General features: G+C 36.2%; 1 protein-coding gene across 9 annotated transcripts in view; it reads right to left on the minus strand.

Annotated features, from left to right (window-relative positions):
* The window catches only part of CABCOCO1 (ciliary associated calcium binding coiled-coil 1), a 103,237-nt gene extending 87,118 nt beyond the window's left edge, over window positions 1–16,119 (minus strand). For 8 of the 9 annotated variants that reach the window (XM_002820915.6, XM_054522553.2, XM_054522548.2 and 5 more), the window contains exons 1-2: window positions 15,986–16,119; window positions 6,261–6,364 (exon numbers count right to left, since the gene is read on the minus strand). In XM_002820915.6, the coding sequence (XP_002820961.4) occupies window positions 6,261–6,364; window positions 15,986–16,075 (194 nt within the window). In that variant the 5' untranslated portion in view covers window positions 16,076–16,119. Of the gene's footprint in view, window positions 1–6,260; window positions 6,365–15,668 lie in introns of all 9 variants that reach the window. The other variant, XM_024253842.3, reaches the window with a different exon arrangement.
* Between the last annotated feature and the right edge of the window lie 7,391 nt (window positions 16,120–23,510).

Here is a 23,510-nt window from a genome sequence, read left to right on the forward strand (position 1 = left end):
TTGAACAAGTTTGGGAACAAATAAAGCTGATGTCGAGATGGGTCTATTTCTTCAACATGCATTTCATCTATAGTGGTGTCAGGGTAGACCTCAAACCCAAAAGTGAGTTCTGATTATTCTAAGCTAATCATACTAATTTCACCCCCTTGCCATAATGCCATTTGGTATATGGCATGTCTCAATATAATTATTGTCCTATGATGGGCTTGCTCCTAAATTATTCTAAATAATTCATAACAGAGGATGAAGTTTCTTTTTTTCTGTTGAATAAAAATAAGAAAGAGTGAATAAGTGGCTTTAGTTGCTACCGCCAGTTATCTTGTAACCCTAAGAAAAATGGGTTCTAAGAGTAAGCCTCAGTTTTTGATGATACTATTTAGACCTTGACTCAATTAACTTTGAAGTTAATCTATCTATGAATTTCCTGTTATGTCATATATATGTACATATATGTATATATGTGAACACTGTGTATTTTTAATTTTTAGGTCAATATGGTCAGTTTTTTATGTTGCATGTCACTATACATTTTGACACATTTTTTCAGGCATTCACCTCAACTGGCAGATATAGACATCCTGATGATGGTGGTGGTAGGATTTTACTCTATTAGCCAGGGATCTTTAATTTGCACTGGACATCATTTGGCAAGATTTATTTCTCAATGTTTAATGTACAGTATCGTTCACTCTTAAGTGAAAGTCAGTAAGAAAACTTCTACAATAATGAAAACTTGTGGTATTGTTATAGGATAAATAAGTAGGCCAGTGGAATATGCAGAAAGTCCAGAAACAGACCCAATATATGTGGGAGCCTGGTATATGGCAGAGGTATTATTTCGAATCAGTAGAGGAAGTATAAATTCTTCAAAAATGGTGCTGGGAGAACTGGTTATCCAAATGGAAAATAAAATAAAATACCATCCCACATAATACATTAAAATAAAATCCAGGTGGGTTAAAGATTTAAATGGCAATAGCAAACATTACAAACTTTAAATAAAAAAATATATTTCTGACATTTGGATAGGTCAAAATTTCTTAAAAGTGACACCAAAAAGATACAAACCATAAAGAAAAAGACTAATGAATTCGTCCTTGTTAAACAGACGAAACAATTCTGGAGAACCAGAGACAATCTAACTACATTGAAAAGACAAGCTGCAAGGACAAAAAAACAAAAAACAAAAAACCAAACACTGCATGTTCTCACTCATAGCTGGGAATTGAACAAAGAGAACACATGGACACGGGAAGGGGAACATCACACACTAGGGCCTGTTGTGGGGTGGGGGGAGGGGGGAGGGCTAGCATTAGGAGATAGACCTAATGTTAAATGATGAGTTAATGGGTGCAGCACACCAACATGGCACATGTATACATATGTAACAATCCTGCACGTTGTGCACATGTACCCTAAAACTTAAAAGTATAATAAAAAAAAGAAAAAGAAAAGACAAGCTGCAGACTGGGAAAAAAAATGGTAATGAACATAACTGAAAAAGGATTAGTATTTGGTAAGGAAGGAGAAATAGGAAGCCTTCATACATTCTTAAGTCTTATCAGTAGGAGAGAGATTTAAATACAGTTAATAATAGATCAGAAATATGTATTCCCACATGGGCTTTGATGTCCTCCATTGGTTAAGAATCTAAAGTAAAGAGAAATGATCAATTAAGATCTTTCCGAAACTCCAATTATCTTTTGCAATAAATTCCTAAAATTGGGACCGCTGGGTTATATTGGCCATGCTGAGATATGCTGCTAAACTTCCCTCCAGAAAGGCAGTGCCAAGTAAGTCTTTTATCAAGACCACACAGAAAGGTCCACTTCTCTATACTCCAATGTACTTTGGATTTTGTCCATAATCTTAACATCTACTAATCTAACAGAAAAAATTATTATTATTATTATTATTATTATTATTTTTTGAGATGGAGTCTCACTCTTTTCGCCCAGGCTGGAGTGCAGTGGTGCCATCCCGGCTCACTGCAAGCTCTGCCTCCCGGGTTCATGCCATTCTCCTGTCTCAGCCTCCTGAGTAGCTGGGACTACAGGCACCTGCCACCACACTCGGCTAATTTTTTTTGTATTTTTAGTAGAGATGGGTTTCACCGTGTTAGCCAGGACGGTCTCGATCTCCTGACCTCGTGATCTGCCCACCTCAGCCTCCCGAAGTGCTGGGTTTAAAGGTGTGAGCCACCACGCCTGGCCAACAATTACTATCTTATATATTTATTTGCTTATTCATTAGATTGGATTTCTTTTTAATGTCCTCTATTGGTTACTTTTTCTTATAAGTTTATAAAAGTTTTTCACATACTTAGGGATATTAACCCTTTACATTTATGATACAAGTTTTTAAAAGCATTTTGTTATGAGCCATTTCTTAAAGCAATTTTCTTGTGATTATGTGATTTTTGTAACACTAATCCTGAAGTATTTGCAATCACTTTCAATTTTAAATAGCATTACTACAAATAGGGGTCATCTGCTTCAATTCAATTTTATTTTGGTGAGAAAAGGAAATTCAATTACTTTTTTTCTCATGTGCTTGCCTATTTTTGTTGATATTCTAGAATAATTGTTTCAGTCTATTATTACCATATTGGATTTAATTTTAATTTTAAATGATCCATACTTACTGCCAGGCTTCTTATATCACAATTTCTCATTGGCAGTTTTTGTTGTTTAAAATTCACCAATGAACTGATTTATTTTTCAGCTGGGTTATGAAGTAAATTTTTCAATAAGACCACATGAATACTGTATTTTCTGAGTTGTTCTCTATATTGCAATGTCTTGTTGCCACTATAACTAAACATCAGACAAAGTTAGTATTTTATTTTGCAATCATATTCTTTTGACTTCCTACATTTTGGTTACTTGTTGCACCACTGATTTTTGCAGACTAACCTTGCTAAGGAAAAGTCTGAGACCTGTTATTTTCCTGTTTAGGTGACTTGCTTTAAATTTATCCTGCAAAAATTTAGCAGGTTTTATTCTATTAAAATATTAAAATCAAAGTTTTATGAAGGGTAGATTAATTTTTTCTGATTCACTATGTTGAATGTATATTCTAACTTCTTCGAATAATTGCTTTAATCTACACTTTATGTAAGTTTTCCTAAATTTGTCTTCCACATTACTGACTTGATTTTCAGCAACGTAAGTTCTACATTGGTTTTACTCTTAGCCTTAGTTCCTTGCCTTAGTTCTAAAAGCTTCTTCTTTATATATTTTACCATGGTTTTTTTTTTTTTGGTCTCTTGTTTTGCGAAATTGATGCCCTCTTTAATTATTAGCTTTAACCTGACATTTTCTTCTGTTTCTAGCAGTTAGTTTTCCTTCTAAGTGTACTCATCATCTGCCATCTGCACACTACATATTTTTAATTAAATATTTGCCCTGAATATTTGCATATGTTCTTTGCTTTTTATTTTTACTTTTCAATGTTTAGTTGTGTTTGAATGACAGTAACTACTTGCCAAAGAATATTTTGGTGAAATCTCTTTGACCTTTTTCACCTTTGCTGTCCCCCACAATTCCTCCACCACTTTACCTAATACCATTTGTCTCTTCCCTTTTAACTTGAACCACAGGGCTAAGGATTTATCATTTCCATTCTTTGCTCAGTCATTTTACTCCAAAGGAGATTATGTAGGGAGGCATCTGGAGCAAGATATTGCTATGGTTTGAATGCAAAGTTTCCAGTATTTTACTGGCAAATACGTAAACTTTTTCTCTGGGAATAAGGGGAGCCGGAACAGGGGAGAGGGGAGAGATGGCTATGGCTGTAGCATGAGAGAACGTAGGGAAAGAGAAAGATGATTCACTGTGTTTTAGGAAGTTTGGTATAGTGATGATAGGTGATACACCTATCTATTTTGTCTCACCAAGAATTTGGGTAAAAATATTACATTATTCTTGCATGTTCTTGACAATGGGGTGCGTTTTAATTCTTAAATATGACATGCAGAAATAAACCTCAAGGCAAGAGCTAAATAGCTCATGGAGGCCCAGTTACCGAAAGGTTATTAAAAATGTCTCAGTGTTATTTTTGTGCTTATATAGTTACTTTCATTTTAGTCCTTATTCTTTTTTTTAAAAAAATTGAGATGGATCTATAAATAAAGTCAAGGTTACATTGAAATATTTATGATTGATAGCAGCTAAGGGATCATGAGAAATGTACCCAGACATTTAACTGCTTAAAGTGAATTTCAGAAATATGTTTTAATGATACTTTAATGTTTCATTTGGTTGGCAGCTTTCATGGAGAGCAATTTTTAATTTTAAGAGGTAGGGAAATGTGCTGATTTCTTCTAACTTATTTAAATAGGCTTATAACTTTGTAGACTCTATGATTTTCTGTCACTTGGTGATAGGATACTTAAACTATATTTCCGTCATTTTGAAAGCATATAACCCCCATTTATAATAATGCTATTTTAAATTGAAAGTGAGTAACTGATTGCAAATATTTCAGGATTACTATTACAAAAATCATGTAAAGAATCTCAAGAAAATCATTTTACAAAGAAATGGCTCCTAATATAATACTGATGTTATTTATCCAAAGATGATGTCATAAAATTTGAGGTCACTTCAGGTGATTTCTACATTAATGAGACAGTCTAAAAAGGTCAACTTGCTATTGAGCCTGGCTGTTTTTATATTGCTAACTTCTGCATCACCTTCTGTATCACTTACTGTATCCTAGGCCTTACCACCTAAAGATTAAAAATATGTTCAGAATTTAGATATTTAACAACAAAGAGAGCCAATAATTTTTAAAAAATCGTCACACAAAGTATGATACACAGCACAATTTACAACGTGGGAAGAAATAATTCTAAAAAGCACTTATATGCAACACCTTTTATTTAATATTAATTGTATTTAATATAATATCTTTTACTTGACATTTAATATAAATAAATTATGAACTGTATAAAATGTCTGCTATTCGCATTGTGCTATTTTGCCTAGTATCAAATACCTATTGTTTTGCATTGCAATGATCAATAACATTTGGGGTTACCTGGAAATGGAAAATAACATTTTTCATTAAGACATGATCAGCGGTATTGTGGATCAATTCTTACATTAAGAAACAGAATTCCTAACGAACCTTAATTTCTATAAAAATGGTAAAATCATCAGGAGATACTTGCTTAAAAATCTGTGAAATTTTAACTTCACTCATACTTGTAGAGATGCAGATAGTAAGTGGAATGGCTGATCACAGATCATCAATTTTCAGCAGAGGTTGCCAGCGCTAGAGTTGAACAGCTCGGGAAAAGGCCTGTCAGTGTTATTCACCGGTTCTTGATAAACCTTCCCTTCTCGGATTTTTCTTCCAGCCAGGACATCTGTCATATTCCCTTCTCAGTACAGAGTCATCTTTATGCTATAACATTTGTAAGATTTGTCAGTGATAACCACTGACAGAGTCATTTTCTATTTGTCCATTATGGTCCATGACACCCTGTTTGTGTCCCAAGGACTGGCCTGCAGAGACCTGATACCAAGATGCTAGCACATGACATCATCCCCACTCTCTACATACGATGGCCAATTAGGCTTCCATTCTAAAGTGGGATGATTTTTTAAGTGGGTGATTACTAAAAACACCTTTTAGGATATTATGTTGTTGGATGTATCTGACAAAAGTTCTAAATAGATGATCTACTATAGAAATAAATGGCCTAAAGAGTGAGATGTACATATATTGGAATTACTGCCTATAAATTCCATTGTATTCACATTTTTAAGTAACATGTACACAATCAGAGTACTTAGTATAGCATTATTTCTGATGAGAATCACAGGTGGATGGCAAATACTCAAGATTTCCAAAATAATAAAATGCATTGACCACTATAATTACAGAAAACACAACTTACTCTTCTTACAATGAGGGAGAACATCCTTTAAGTTAATGTGCATATTGACAGTTTTATGAACGAAAGAGAAAAGAAGACAGCATATACTAGAGCCTGCTTCTATCAACAAACCTCTGCTCTTGGTAAATATTACTAAGTTGGTTTGCAATGTATTTTCTTTATAAAGGAGACTGTTGAGTAGTGCCAAAAGTCACTTATTTGAGAATTTTTGTGTTTTGAAGTCCAGATATATTTCAGTGCATAATATCACAACAAATATTGTGAAAAAAGCTTAAATATGTAATCACAATCGTTTACAGAGGCAGAACTCGAACCGTTCTTCTACATGTGATTGTAATAGTGAAATGCTTACTCTTGAACTCCATCGATGTCCTCCGTTAACAAATCAGTGATTTGGGCAACTGAAAGAAAATCCGGAGACAGAATCTTTTCATGCTCCTGGAATTCAGCGTCTCTCTACCAAAACACAACGTGGAGTGAGTTATTTTAATTGTACGTTTCATATATTAAACACGATAGTAACAAAGTTGGTTCTTCTTGTAGTCTAGTTGCTGTCAGGAAAAACATTTAAAAACAACAATCTTCGAGATGGTATCTTTTCTTTTCCATATTATGCAATGGTACCTTTCACCTGAAAAGTCAAATGGCTAGTCAATCTGTCTTTGGGGCATATGTACAACTGGGTGATGGTTTTCAATTCAACAAATATTTATTATCTGCACATTCCTCATTGAATCTGGGGCTTATGAGGAGGCAAATACAAACAAGAAAGATGTGCTAATCTCAAGAAGCTTAACATCTAGTGAGAGAAACAAGCCTAGGTTGATGTTAAAAGAAGAAAAGAACACAAGTAAGCCATAATACATGCGGCATTCAGTCTAAAAGAAAGGACAAGTATAGGCACAAGACAAGGAAACTCTATAGACAGGAATTCCAGGAATAGGATTTGGAAGGTTGGGTGTGGCCAATGCCCCATGTGAATGAACCAGCAACACCAAGGTTATGAAGATAGGATAGCTAGGAATGAGTTCTGTAAATATCAGCGGTTCACAATGTTACCAAGGTTACATGAGGGTGACTAGTTGGACTTAGGTGGAAGTGGGCATTGGAAAGGTATGGTGGGCAATCTTAAATTTAATGATTCAACAAATATGTACTGAGTGTTCACAAGGTACAGGACATTGTGCAAGGCATCATCAATATTTTAGACCCTGGCTGGTTGAAGAATGGTAGTCTGAGAAGTTTGTTTCTAGTAATACAGACAGTGCTCAGAACCATGAAGGTTCTGAGCAGGTAAATGACAAGACAAAACTGTGCTTTAAGGAAGGGTAATCTACTGGAAGGTGAAGGAAAGACAGGAGCAGAGGAAGAGTTAAACAAAGAGGCTATTTAAACAGTGCAGGGATGAAGCATTGGGCTGCTCCGGTCTCCTTGGCAGTGTGGATGAAAAGAAGGTGGTGAATGTAGTCATGTTATGGGAGCCTAAAAGAGGGGAGAAAGAATGGAGATTCTGAGTTTCTGAAATAGGTGAGTTGGAGGAAATGGTGGTGATACTAATAATACATATGCCACCTTTGTGTGAGTTAGACAAAGATATCCTCTTTGGGTGGAGGAAGTGCTAAAAAGATTTCCCTAATGCTGACACAGCTCTGTGTCCAAGCGTATTGCCTGTGAATAGAGTCTAGTTTTAGCCCCCACTCACCCCTCAGCCAAGTGCTTTTGCTCAGAGCACAACCTGCATAACTGTACATGTCAAACCTTTTTTTTTTTTTTTTTTTGAGACGGAGCTTCACTCTGTCACCCAGACTGAAGTGTAGTGGCTGATCTCGGCTCACTGCAAACTCCGCCTCCCAGGTTCACACCATTCTCCTGTCTCAGCCTCCCGAGTAGCTGGGACTACAGGCGCCTGCCACCACGCCCGGCTAAATTTTTGTATTTTTAGTACAGACGTGGTTTCACTGTGTTTGCTAGGATGATCTCGACCTCCTGACCTCGTGATCTGCCTGCCTCAGCCTCCCAAAGTGATGGGATTACAGGCGTGGGCCACGGTGCCCAGGCAACCCTTTTTATACTGACAGAAATAGAGTGTTGGAAGATGATGCTAGTTTTTAAAGAGCAAGATGATGAGTTGATTTCAGTGGCTGAGTTTAAGGTGGAATACTAATAGCGAGAAAGAAATGTTTAGAGTTTAGTTAGAAATGCTGGAGTCACAAAGGTCAAGTTTACAGACATTGGTTTAGGAGTCAACTGCAACTGTGACAATGGATGAGACTGCTCAAAGCCAGGGCATGAAGAGAAGAGCTGTGAAGGGGAGATGGAAGAGGAGACTGGGAAATAGAGGCAAGACAGCAGCAGCTACACAAAAATAAAAAATTATGAGACTTTGGGGGGAAAGAGGGCAAATGTTTTTCAGTGCAACAAATAGTTATTGAGCCTTCCGTGCGATTGAGTCACAAAAGATAAGGGCAGCAAAAAAAAACTGCCTTGCGGTACTTTACCAGATAACATACCAAATTCTTTTTCTTTTTCAAAAGTGGAAAAATCTCAAACCTACCACTTATTGGTAATGGTAATTGGCTTAATGTTTGTAATTTAATATTAGGTTATTGTGCTACATTTTTATCTTTGAAAATCTAATTTAGAAATAAAATATGCTACATTATTAGCCACTTTTTTTGTAAGCTACGGCAGGCCAATTAATCTAAACTAGGTCATATAATTAGATTATAAACTCATTAAGAAAAAAGTATTTTAGTATGCTGCATCTAGTAGGTACTCAGGTATTTACAAATTGAATTAAATGCACCCAGTTTTTGTTTAAGATACTGTTTTGATCTATAATATATGGTTATATATTTGTTTAAATGATTTTCATTATATATATTTTTATTAGTGGTAAAGTATAATTATTCCTATAGTGTCAATCCCATTAGATTGTAAATTCCTCAGGGACAGTCATTCAATCTTTTATTTCTTTTTAGAATTCCGCAGTTCTTGATATGTCAACATACGTTGCTAACTGACTGTCTAAATTCATCTTCATCATCTGATGACATTGTTAGAGAGTGGAGCATGATGAAAAGCAGGACTTAGAGGAACTCCAGATCTCATGATAGTTTGACTACTGATTAATTTTATGACTTAAGGCAAGTCATTTGAACCTAAATTTGAATTCATATTAAATATCATTTTTATGTGTTTTAATACACACAAGATTACTGTCATATTAATAATGAATAAAGATATACATGAAAAGTGAATTATACAGACATTTAGATCAATTTATCTGATTTGAAAAATCTCTGGGTAGGAGAAAAGTAGGTCACACAAGAACTATATGAAAGAGAATCCAATAATCTTAACCTTTTGGACAGTACTAATTCTAGCTAAGATGCCTAATATTAGAGCCTCATTCTTTTACTAAAATTTGCAGGCTTAATATAACCATCTTTTAGGGGAGTTTGCCTCTGGGTTTTTCTTCTGTTTTAAATTACATTCCTGGACCTATTTTAAACCAGACTGCTTTTTTTGTTTGTTTATACAGTACCTTGCATGAGAAGGCTATCAGATGGCTAAAAATGTTTAATCTTTCAACACATACATTCTGCTTTGTAAAAATTAAAGATATAATAGAAAATTCATAAATAAGCTAAAATATGTGGATATGTAATTGTGGCTTTCTCTGTAAAATTACATCTCCAACTAGGAAAATATGTAAGCTAAATGGCACTGTTAATTCATTTTACTCCACCACCTGGTGGATTTTAAGAGTTATTCCAAGAGCAATAAAGCTGTAAGCCTGATATTATCTGCCAGATAATGTTTTTCTCTAATTTTTTTCCCTCTCTAATATGAACTAAACTTTTCACATTTGTATATATTTTTTCTTTCTAGAATGTAAACTTTTAGGGACATCTTTGTATCCATCACTGGTAGTGCTTTATATAAAAAAGATTTTTAATAAGTATTCACCAAAAGGAAGATAACAGATTTCACCAAAGATTACTAAAGAGAAGTTTCCTAGTCACAGAGGACATAGACTGGTCTGCAAATTCTAGACTTGGAAGGTGTTTTTTTTTTTTTTTTTTCCAAGCCTGAAAATAAATGAACCAAGGAGCAGGAGCAGTGCTGTGCTAAGCCATATTGGAGCTGAAGCAAAAGGAAAAATCAGTAATACAGATCTGGTCTTTATTGAAAATTTTAATCCATCAGGGATTTTTGGGAGCATTAGTTTTGATTTTTTTAAAGTATTGCATTAAAATAGAACTTATCTTGATTACTGAGTTTTTTGGCACTTCCTTCAATTCTGTGCCCAAGGAGAGTGCCTCGTTCACCTTACCATAGTCTTGCTATGAAGCTAAAAAGCCAGTATTTAAAAAAATAATGAAAAAGTGAAAGAAAAATAAGTAAAAGCAAGAGGTAATTCCTTAGAATAGTTAATAAAATAGGCAAATATTTGGCAAATGTGACAAAAACATAAAGAAAACAAATTTGTGTCACATTCAGGGGCAATACATTAGAAAATTTTAAGAAAATGGGTGATTTCCTGGGAAAATGTAAGTTCTCAAAATTGATCAAGGTTAGATGAGAAAATTGATCTGATCAAAGATGAACTAAACCGGAAGTCTGCTTTCCAAAAAGTCACCATGCCCAGATGGTTTTACACTTGTAGTTTTACTTATTAATCATATAAAACATAAATTCTATGTTAGTCTAATATTTACAGACTATAAAGAGTTCATTTTTAAGAGGCCAGCATAGTTTACACACAAAACCCTGAACTAACAAAAAAGGAAATTATAAACCAAAATCACAAATCAATGCAGATGTAAAAATTATAATTAAAATACATCTTAGAAAATTAAATCTTAAAATATACTAAAACAATTACAAGCTATACCTATGACCAAATAAGATTAATTTTAGAGATCCAAGGTTGGATCATCATTAACAGGTCTAATATAATTTTTATGTCAAACTAAATGGTACAAATTATATGATTATTTAAATATATAATAAACAGGAACTTACTAAGATTCACCAGCAAAACTCCCAGTAAAATATGAAAAGAACAAAATGCTAAACACGAAAAAGACTATTTGCCAAAATCATATTGCAAGCATCATATTGAATAGTGAAATCCTAAGTCATTCTTATGAAAACAAGGAACTAAAAAAAGGTTATGGATGCCAACATTATTGTAATTCAACACACTATAGAGGTTCTAACTAATACAATAAGAAAACTAAATATGTAACTTAAATAGCAGAAATGAGGAAATTTGAAACTCCTTTTTTGAGGATTACAAGGTTGCATATCTAAGAAAGCAGACATTGTACTAACAAAAAAGGTATTACTAATAAAAAATTTGGCAAGATGATTCTATATAACATAAATATATAAAAGCCAGTTTTTTCCTATATAAGAAGCTAATTAGAAACAGAAATGGTAAAAACTTGATTGAATTATACTTGGTTATAAATATGAGAAAGGTATAATATCTATATAAATTATAAAACTATAAAAATTTCAAGAACAAGACTTGATAAAAGAGATTTATTAAAAACTTTCAAATTCAAAGAACTAAGTCCTTCCTACATTATAAATGTAATGTAATGACAGTCTCAAACCCCAATGAGATTATTCTGGAACTTTACAAAATAACTTTTTAGTTCCTATGGAAGAAGACATACTTGTCAAAAAAAAAATAGAGTGAACTTTCCAAAATAGATTTTAAAGATGAATGTAAAACGACATGATATTGACACAGTAATGGACAAACTAGTGCGTGGAAAAGCATAATGAATCCAAAAATTTATTTTGTATAGATAAATATGTGTATATGTATGCATATATAAAATTTTTTAAATAAAAATGTATATAATAAAATATATAATTTATAAGTATATATATAATATGTAAAATGTTTATATAACATATAATTATATTTATATATGAAATGTATATATAATATATAATTATATTTATATATAATATATGAAATTTATATATAATATATAATATACACACATAGTTTTGGATTTGCTCTTCTCTTCTGCTGCCTATTTTGTCCATTCATGTATACGTATAATGGGATAGCAACAGTCAGTCTGTTCTCAATGGGAAGAGACAAAATAGTTTATTTAGTAAATGAAGCTGACATAATCGGTAATGCACTTCTAGAAGGAAATAAAATTAGGTCCTCATTTCAAATATAAAAAAATTCTAGACTTGCTAAAGACCAAACTTTATAGTAAAATAAAACTTTAAATATTAGAAAAATTTTGAAGATTATTTGTGCCATCTAGGGAGGAAGACAGAAGGGAGAGGAGGAGCAGGACTTCTTAAATAAGACGGTAACCCCAAACACCGACAGTAAGAATGACAAGCCTAAGTGTTTGTCAATATCTCCATGCTACAGCCAGAATTTGCTACAGGTTGTAAGTGTCTGATAAATACAGCTACCATGTACTCACATTTTGAGGTCCATTAGTACTGTTTTCTCAATAATATTTTAAGTGACGTTTTTGGCATTGTCCCCATAGCATGCATAGGTTGATCTGTACTGTGTGATTACAATGTGTTCAATTACATTGAATTTTTCATAATTTCAAGAAATACTTCTTGAATGACACTGATGTTGCAGGAAACTGATAATTTTGCTGCTCAATTGAGCCCTGAGTTTTCTCTGTAACGATGGTGGGGTCCGTTTTCTGAAGTCTTTAGGGACCACCCAATGTAGAGAGAGTTGTCTATGGCCCGCTTCAGGACATGTTGATGATCTCCTAGACAGGTTACATCATCTTATCCCTCAAAATTATGTAAGCATCCTGTCCTGATAAAGCCATGAATGCACTGAGTAATTGTCACCTATTGGGTGATGTGGTAACACTTTAAGAGACATTACTCAGAAGAAGCAGTTGGGAAATAATCATTTGTGTTTTCTTTTAGGTCTCTGATGTAAGTTGAAGTATATTCCTTGTAAGTGTACTACTTATGATTCTATTCCCTAGATATTTTTGAAGATATTAAGAAAGTCAGTATATGAAAAAATTATTGATATAAAATCGATCACTGAATTCCAAGTACACATTTATAAACTCCTTTCACTTACTGGTCTATGCATAACAAATATTTATTTTCAGATTTTTGTCATTTTTTCTGTTGTGCATTCATACAGATATCTGCCAAAAGTTTAGTTTTACCATGTAAAGGGAGGCATTTCCTCCAATATTATTAAAGAACTCAGGATGTTGAATTCAGAAGGTTGGCAAGCAGGACTTATTCAGTGTCACAGAAAAAATTATTTCCCTGGATCTGCATCTCATATCTGCTTGTTCACAGTAACTCATAGAGTAACTCATAGACAACTACCTTTCCTGGCATGCCTCAGACCATCCATGATTTTAATTAGTCATCATAATTTATTGAGTGCCTACTATGTGATTGGGATAATTACTTCTATTCTAGGTATTGGCCACAAACAACAAATGGGAAACATCAGACTACTGAAAGTCTATGATTTATTTCTGATAGACTTGGCAAGAAAGGAAATAATTCAGAACTGCTTGGCTCAGTTGACTACATGGGCTACTAGCTAAGTCATTTTGGATACAGAATTTATTTGTTTATTTATTTATTTTATTTTATTTTATTTTATTATTATTACACTTTAAGTTTTAGGGTACATGTGCACAATGTGCAGGTTAGTTACATATGTATACATGTGCCATGCTGGTGTGCTGCACCCATTAACTTGTCATTTAGCATTAGGTATATCTCCTAATGCTATCCTTCCCCCTTCCCCCCACCCCACAACAGTCCCCAGAGTGTGATGTTCCCCTTCCTGTGTCCATGTGTTCTCATTGTTCAATTCCCACCTATGAGTAAGAACATGTGGTGTTTGGTTTTCTGTCCTTGCGACAGTTTACTGAGAATGATGATTTCCAATTTCATCCATGTCCCTACAAAGGACATGAACTCATCATTTTTTATGGCTGCATAGTATTCCATGGTGTATATGTGCCACATTTTCTTAATCCAGTCTATCGTTGTTGGACATTTGGGTTGGTTCCAAGTCTTTGCTATTGTGAATAGTGCTGCAATAAACATATGTGTGCGTGTGTCTTTATAGCAGCATGATTTATTAGAAATGACACCATAAGTGATTAGCTGTTGGGGGATCAACATTGTAAAGAATCTGATCTGAGAAGAACCTTTCGGTATTTACCTAAAAAGTGGTGGCCTTGGGAACAGACCACAAGAGAGAATCTTGCCATTTTTCTATCTAACATACGACACCCCCAATCAGCACAAATGGGTGGCAGGCAGGACTTGTTTTAATGAGTGACACAGCTCTATGCATCAACTATATTCCCCATGAACTACAGAAACTCTGCTTTCATTAAAACGGAAAATGGAGTTTCCACCAAGCAGCGAATTAGCGTGTTATCTTAGTAAATGAGCACTGCTAATTGAGTCACTGTTACAACTTGATTTCTTCTGTTTGTTACTAAGTGATTGAGCACATCCTGAATTGCATGTCATGAGAATACCTGGCCCTCCAAGAAGTTGACAAATGTGCAAGCTGACAATCCTAAGAGGGTAGATAATCACCTAAAGTCTATAACTAGCTCATTCATCTGACTCAACCATTATAAAATGATTTCTTTTTTCCTGAAGCATAGCACTTCTTTACATCTTTTAAAAAATTATGTATTTTTTTAAAGTCCAGATTCATTAAAACTCCCAAATGATCAGTCTTTTTGGAAAGGACATGATCTACGTGGGTGAGCATGTGTACGTGTACACTGATAATTGTGCATTGTCTTAAGCTTGGTATATATTTAAATAACACAATTTAATTGGAAAATTTCCTGTGCTACTTTTGAAATTGTATTACTTACATTAGCGATCACAGGCTTAGTAACCAGTTTATCACGTTAAAATGTACTTTTAATGTCTGCTAATTTCAAAAGGCTCATATGAGAGTCCGCATGCCTTAGTGGTCTGCATTTAGTATTGGTAGGAATCTCGACTGGGAACAGCTTACATATCTCTGAGCAAGGCATGGAATTATTGGCTCTGTGTTTCCTCATTTATAAAATTGCAGCTAACACTTATCTTCTGCACAAAGAATGTTGTTTAGACCAACGAATAAGGAAGTCAAGCAAAGCAATGTTAATTAAGACATGATTATTCACCTTGAGAGCCTTAACAAAACGGAGGAAAAAAAACTTCCTAGGAACAATCATAACAGACTCCGTGTGCAAAGATTTAAACATTTTTTTGTAATATCTGGCGCGGCAGGTGTGTTCTTAAAATCTCAGGATATTAAGTTTATGAGTAAAGTTACTTAAAACCCATTTACTATGGAGAGCTGGTGATGGGAGGGGCCTAAAGATCAACCTTTTGTCACACAGGAAGCCACCGGTGTCCAAGGAGATTAAATAACTTTCCTAAAGTCAAGCTGATGAGCAACTAAAGCCATAACCAGAGAAGATTTTCCAGCCAGTGTCCTTTGACCTGTATTTATTTTAGAAAAATGGCAAAATAATGGAAACACCAATCTTCTAATATTAATCAGTCCAACACCAGTAAACAGCTATTATTTCATGACACCTTTTGAGCAATCGCAACACTGTAATCATTACAGAATTAGTAGCAACTTCCAAAAGAGACTGGCCCATTTAAAAATCTGAGATCACTTATTTTACCTAGAATTAAAAAAAAACAACAACGAAAAACCAAAAAACAAAACCTGCGGTAGAAGCGCGTGGTTATGAGGGCGTTGGGCACGGAGCCGTCCAATGGAAGAATTCATACACTTAGACCCGCTGGCACCGTGCACGGCGCGCCGGGGCCGGCTGGGGGGCGCCGGGCGGCAGAGGGTTTCGGCGACCACAGCGCAGCTCCCAGCCCCGCCGCCCTCCCGGGCCGCTCACCAGCCGGGGCCAGACGTGTGGCGCCTCTTCGGAGACCGGATTTGGCTCGGCCGCGGACTTCGCGGACTGGGAATGAGCGCTCGGAGGTCGCTGGTACCGGCACCGGTACCGGGAAGGGAAAGGGGCGGCGTACCTCCGATTCGGGCGTGGTTCCCGCCGGGGTCTGCCCTGCCGGGGTCGGCCCGCAAGGAGTCGTCCCCCAAGGAGTCGTCCCCTGCGACATTGCCGCGATCTCGGCCGAGAGAAGCGGCCCCTTGTCACCTAGGCAACTGGGGTGGGGCCGGCGTCCCTGGGCCTGGGAACAGATCCCAGCGGAAGGCGGCGCCGGGCCCGAGCATGGGCCCGCCGGGTACAGGGTTGGGGAACGCGCCGAGGAGCAGGAGGCCGGGAGGGAGGCGGACAGCAGCCCGCTACGGAGGCCCTGAATCCTCTGGGAGAGACAGTCTTTCCTGTTAGTAGGAGTGAAAGTGGGGAAAAGGCAATTCAAGTAGCAGTAATTTAAATGAAATGATATATGTCAAAGTACCTAATAATGCTAGCACATTGCAAGTTTCAACAAATATTAAAGTAAGATATATTATTAGAACTTCAACCACTGATTGATGTTTGATACTAAGCAATCATTGTAAATTTTAAAGTATCATGATGGTATTGTGGTCATGTTTGGAAGGAAAAATATGTCTTTATCTTTTAGAGATACATACCGAACAATTTAGTGATGATGAAATGATAGAAAATATGGGATTTATTTCAAAATAATGAGGGAGGGGCACAGGAAATGAGTGGTGGTATAGCAGATGAATCTAGATTAGGCATGTGAATGGAACGGGTTCGATCTTTAACAGTACACTTAATAGTACACTAGAAAGAAAGTGTACTATTCTACTTTTGTATATGTTTGAAGTGTTCCACAACAAAATCATTTAAAAACAATAAGAAATATTACATAGCAGCATGAGTATTCTTGACTTCTTTGGATGATCAATGCCTGCTTTGAAAATGAAATGTACTTGGCTTGTATTTATCTGCATGGAGGTTGCTATGCAGGACACTTCCTGTGAAAATCAGATATCATTTAAGTGCTTCAGTTTCCTTATCTGTTAAATGAAATAACAGTATTGGCCTCAAATCATGACTGTGAGGATTTGACAGATTTATATATATATGAAAATGTTTATATCAGCCTTGACACCTAGTAGTGGTCTGTGTTTTGATATTATTAGTGTTAGTATTAATATTGTGCTTCTCGTGATGTTAGTCCATATTGTACACAGCTGCCAGGATAATATTTCATCATGAACCGCTCCTTTATATTAGCCCATTGTCTTTTAGACCAAATGTAACACATTAGCTTTATATAACCTCATGATAATTGTGCCTTTCCTTCAAATTGTCTCATAGTTCAAAGTATACAGTTTGTACTGTCAACTTGTGTTTATGAGTTGTCTCTAGTCTTGTAAATGTATGGCCCATCTTTTCAAGTGGGTTTTACTGTTTCCCTTGATATTTTCACTTCTGAAGGAGCTAGTTTAGTTCTCAGTACAAAGAATGCATGCAACAATAAGTTTATGACTTACAACCCCATTTCAATAGGACTGCATTAAAATTTCTTCAGTTGGTGAAAATATAGTCACTTTTTAGTGATTGCTAGAGTTAGTACAAAAGCCACCACTCATTACAGTGCTTAATCTTTTTCATTGCTTCCTTCTGATCGCCACTCCAAAGAAATTGAAAATAGCTGGTCACCTTCTTCAAGGTAAGGACTCTACCATATTCCTTGAATTTAGTGTTTGATAAAATGATAAAGCATTTATTTCTCTAACGTGGAGTTCCAGTTTTCTCAAAGATTTGGTTTACTTTTCAGGCCTTTAATTTTGCTGCCATTTCTTTGACAGTTTTTAGGTTTTCTTCTCCTGTTTTTGGTTTTGGACCCCAGAACTAGATGCAAAACTCCATTAAAGATGGAATCAATTCTAACAGTAATAGGAGGGTTACCTCAGGGAGAGGGGAATTGCTTTGTAGGAATTACAATTTTACTTTAAAAAATTTAATGTTGTAATTTGTTAGAGAAGTCAGTTTTGAGGAGGTAATTTAATTTTATGGGACACAAATGTTTTGCTCAGTAAGAAGTGATGTTGAAAACCCATTAGCCTGAATGTACTTTTAATTTGCACAAGTTGAAGCTGATTTTAGCCTCCCATTTCTTTTGTAGGTAGGTGCCAACAAGAAAGACAGATCTCAGTAGGTGATATACTTTCTTACATGGAAAGGTCAGTTAAGTCTTCCTTCCTAGGTCTCTTTTGAAGATAAAGGCCTCTAACCGAAGCTTGCAAAATTCCATTTGTTATCTTAGTCTATTGTTTTAGGATTGGAAGAGAAGAGGAAGCATATGGGTCTAGTTCACAGTTGTTTTTTTAAAAGACCACTGACTTTTACATCACATTGAAATGTGGGATAGCTTGATATTACTTGATCAATTAAATTCAGTTTCCTGTTCTAAAGAAAGTTTTCCAATCAACATATCCATAAACCTGTGAGTAGCACAACACTTTATAAATAAAATCAGGTTCTCTTGAAGCGGGGCATTTTCACAATTTTACCAGTTTAACCAAGTATTGGATGTTTAAAATAAAGCATACTTTTAAGTGCCAGGAAAACACTCAAGAGGGGGCTAGATAATTTTATAATGGATATTGACAGTCTGGTGTGGCAATATTTGGCAATGAATACTGACAGATTTTAACTGTGTTCTTAGGGTGGGTAAACATTTCTACTCCATTCTTCATGGTTCCTGTGTCTCTGGCTCATTTTAAATATGATGAGGTTCTTCAACAATGAACAAAATAATGCCATTAATGAGATTAATGACATGTTAGTAGTTCAAACACTGTGATTCCTGAGGTCTTCAATCTATTAAGTGATAGATAATGATAATCTTAAGAAGATCAGGCAGGAAACAATTCAGTATGCCCCTAAATGGTAATGAGAGATCTCATCATTTTAGAGATTGAGTTTAGACAGCGCATTGTTTCTTGCCTTGAGATCCATGAAACTTGATAGATATAGAATGAAAAAAAGACTGAAAGCAATTTAATTTGTAAGTAATTGCCTTCACTTTTGGCTACATATTTTATTTTTAGCAAAGAAAGTATTCCAATAGTTAACCAATTTTGAAATGTATTTAAAGTTTTCTTAACCTTTACCTAATCCTTAAATCTGATCTTCTCATTTCAACCAAGTACTATAGTCTGTTCAGGTCATATGTGAGAACATTGTGAAGTCTTACCTTAATAAAACACACTTAGGACATGATATAGTAAACATACCATAGTATACATTCTAAGAGTGAGTAATTATTGTGGGGTGGGATAATGATTTCCAGAAAACAGTTGGTATAATACTATTTTGAGAATATTTATGTAACACTAATACTTGTCTTCAAAACTGTCCTTTTCCATTTTGGGTCCGTATGTTTGTCCTTCCTTCTCTAGTCACTCCCTTTAAAATGGATCCTTCTGCTCTTCAGATGAAACTTAAGTCCTTTTTCCAAACCGGACAATACTATCTTTTCCTACTACAGAGATCTCTTTAAGATAGTTTTGTGATATTTCCCTTTCCTTCCTGATCAAAATATTGAAAAAGTAGTCCCTCTCTTATCCTCTCTCCTTACCCACTCCAGCTCTGTAATCAGTCTCTCATCTCCTTAGCTCTCCTAAGCCGACCTCCCAAAAATTGCCACTGGTTCCTGTCTTTCTTAGTATGTGGACACTTTTCGCTTGCTCTTCATATCCACTCTCTCCCCGTCTCCGCTTGGTCTCGTGCCAACCTTTATGGGCCTCATCAGCTCATTTTGCCACATTCCTTGCCCTCTGACTTGTGGTTGGGTTTTGCCAACGGGAGTATCACCACGGGGTTGGAAGGTGGAAGAGTGAATCAGGGTATTTATTCTCCCAGTCCCCTCTCTGCAGGATTACAGATTAGAAGTAGCTGGATACCTGCACCAAAAGCCCTGAAGGCCACCTTCTGTCCTTGAGCCCCTTCCACAGCTAGAGCCGTCTTGGGGTTTTGGTAATCATCCTTCCCCTCGCCTCTTCAGGCCTAGAGGTGGTAATGGCTTCCTCCTGCTGCTGTTGATTTTACTTATGGCTGCCTACCTGTTTGTGAACAGTTCCTTTAACAAGCTCTCCTCAGTTACCATATTTGTGCTGTTTCCTGCTTGGATTTTGACTGATTTTAGCAAAAACTAACTCCAAAACATTTGATAAGGAAGATGTCTGGCTTGTTCAACACCGTTGTTATTGCCCGTTGGTTAGTTGCTGTGCAGCAAGCAGTATTGTCTGTAAGTGACTCAGGGTACTTATTGTGGATTTCTTGCACAATTGTCTAGGTAGGGCTGCACCCCAGCCAACCCCTTTCTCCAGCTGGAGGGGCTGCACCCAATTACCCTCAGGACTGATGGCAGACAGTGGGGACTGTAACTACCCAGGGGACCTGTGTTATCCCTGTCTTAGACAGCTGGCTGTCTCAGACAACTTGTGTAGATTGGTGGTTCCCCACATCTTAACTTTCCAATGTCAAGCGACTGTGTAGTATAGTCCCCCTGTTGACAAGACTCATTTAAAATTTGTGCTATAAAAAGTCAAAAGAACAGCTCCTGGGCCCTGGCAAGCCTTTCCATAGACGCTGGGGTGTGTTTGGGAAACAATAGTGCCTTCCTTTTTCGTTCTTGCTGATCCTGGCCTTGAAGCTTTGACATTTCCCAATAAAACCTATCCCATGTCATAGGAAGTTGTGAATTTGGAAACTACGAGGAGTATACCTGGCAGGGGGTGCTGCTTGTGAGAATGCGTGTCGTTCACACATTCACTTGTCCCAGCACATTTAGATTCATAAACTATATTTGCACTTGAGTCTTATTAATTATTTCCATTTACAGATTGTTCTTTATGGCAGTATTTACGTTAGTATTTTCATCACTCCTTTTATGCTTCAGTGAACCACTTTTAGGTCACTGATCCATGTTTGCGAACTGGTAGTTTAATGCAAAAAACAAGTTAACAATCCTAAGCAGGGACATACGTATTATGTGAAAATACTTCAGCTGAGAAAACACTGCACCTTGTTTCCAGAATGTTAGCCGAGGTAGACTGACCCAAATTCCTAAAGCAAAGGCAGGATTTTTAAACAGATGATTTGAGCTAGCCATAAAGAATTTTTGTAAAAATCAAAATTCATCCTGCACTTTAAATTTGCAAAATATCTATGATCAAACAGTTTCACAGACTTTTTATTTTTTCCTTCTGAAACTGCCTAAAAGTCACTGGGTGCCACTTAATTAATGGCAGGGGACTCCATTACTCTTTGAAGACGTTTTTGAAGAAACCTCTTCTAGGAGATTCTGGGAAGTGCCTCGACTGAACAACTATTGCCCTCTTCTCTGCACCACTTTTCACCCCCCCAACTTTGAAAAATAGCAATTCTAGTTTTACTTGTTTTACATAACAGCTTCTTATAAATTTTGTTAGAAGGAAGGATTTTGAGCTTTAAGAAGTTTAAAAGCCACTAGATAATCTCTAAGGAAGCTTCATCTCTGAAAATTCTATTGTGATATAATTTCCCAAAGAATTCATTGCCTGAGACATTCACCTTGGTAAATACAAAGCATTACTGCTATTAAACATTTCTGGTGTATTTGCACATTTATAATTCCAGGGAAATGAAACAACATGCATTATTTCATGTAATCAGCAGACTTGCACTAAGAGGTAGATAGTATTATTTTTGTTTTGCAGACGAGAACACTGAGGTTCAGAGGGCCAAGGTAACTGACCTAATGTCTCATGGCTAAGTATGTGGCAGGCAGGCACAGGTATTAACTAGTTTCTATGATTCTGCAGCCTGCCCACTCTGCTCACTATGCCACGCTACCTCAGCTGTGTGGTGTGCTCAAGACCCTGGCCGGGTCTATGAAATTTATCTCTGGAGTCTTTCCATTTCTCCTTCAATGCCTCTCCTCTCACCCCCTACTCCCCACTTCCCCAAGGCCTTCACAATAATTGCTAATCCTTTAGTGTGTTTCTCTTGTAGGTTATCAACCCAGGTATGTAGTCATAACTAAAGTATGAGATGATATGGCTTAGCACTTATCAGGAGGCATCTGTTTTGTTTTGTACTAGGAGACTCTTGAAGATGGAAAATTCTTTTGCAGCTCAAATGAACGAGGTTTTAATAGAGGATTGCCAACTTGTGGGGCTTATATTTTCAAAACAGAAGGTCTTTTCTGGTGCCTTCAAAGACTTCACCTGAGAGACAGCTTTATTCCACTTACTAGTGTCAGAAGCTGTTATGATGATTTCTTCTACCCTCCACAGAATGTTACAGTGCTTTGCTAAGCATCCAATAAATGGTAGAGCATGATGATGAAAAAAGTAAATTAATCAGTAGAAAATATTCTTGTAGCTGTGGTTAATCTTGATTCTAGTACACTACATGGATTATTATTATTTTTTTTTTGAGACAGGATCTCACTCTGTTGCCCAAGCTGGAGTACAGTGGTTCATTCTTGGCTCACTGCAGCCTCCGCCTCCTAGGTTCAAGTGATTCTCCCACCTCAGCCTCCTGAATAGCTATGACTACAGGTGCACACCACCTGTTAGCTTGGCTGACTTTTGTCATTTTTAATAGAGGTTTCACCTATTTAAAAGGGGTTTCACCATATTGGTCAGGCTAGTCTCAAACTCCTGACCTCAAGTAATCTGGCCGCCTTGGCCTCCCAAAATGCTGGAATTATATGCATGAGCCACTGCGACCAGCAGGAAAAATTTAAATATTATTTTTCTACATAGCTAAAAGGTCCATGTGCCTTCTTTTTAATGAAATGCATTTCATGTGCCTCAAAGCTAGGTTAAGCATTTACATGAGAGAAATTCAGGGTGCCATTGTGCAGCTTTCAGAAGATTGTAACAAATGATCGCAGGATTTACTAGCCATTTTCTATTTTATTTTATCTTATAATAATAGAAGTCATTAATTTTGGGAGGAAATAGACCATTTGCCTATGTGTGCTGGAAATGTAGGTCTGTAAAGAGCACGAGAAGATTATATATGATATTTCTGAAACTAGAAATCATAGCCTCTTGGTGGTTAATGGTTGGTCTCCAGCCTGTTATTTTGATGATAGTCTCATTATGCCCCTTATAGTGCCACTCATGGTCACTGGTACACAGATAGGCGTAGCTTTGGTGCAATTTAGAATAGTGAAGGTTGAGGGATATTTTTGACCAGCTGAGAAACCTTAGGAAAAATTACTCTATCTCTGTGTAACATTGATGATTCTTCTCAGAAAATTTTTAAACAGTTCCTTATGCTAAGGAATACAAACTTAGAATGTTTGCACAGAAAAACAAAAGTAGACAATTGGAAAAGAGAAAAGAAGGGAAGGTGGATGGCAGAACAGAAGTGATGTTCAGACTTTGGACAGAGAAAATGGAGTCAAATGGAACATCTGAGTCAAAACCACCATGACATGAGATCGCACAGCTGTCATCAGGAGTCATATGAGATTGGGTGTCAGAATTCCAGTAGATTCTGCTTTGCTCAGGAATCACCCTTGTAATTACTAGGAAGGTCACTAGGACAATGCCCTTTTTGGGACCTAC

The sequence above is a fragment of the Pongo abelii genome, chromosome 8 (genome assembly GCF_028885655.2).
Source record: "Pongo abelii isolate AG06213 chromosome 8, NHGRI_mPonAbe1-v2.0_pri, whole genome shotgun sequence".
Taxonomy (NCBI): Eukaryota; Metazoa; Chordata; class Mammalia; order Primates; family Hominidae; genus Pongo; species Pongo abelii.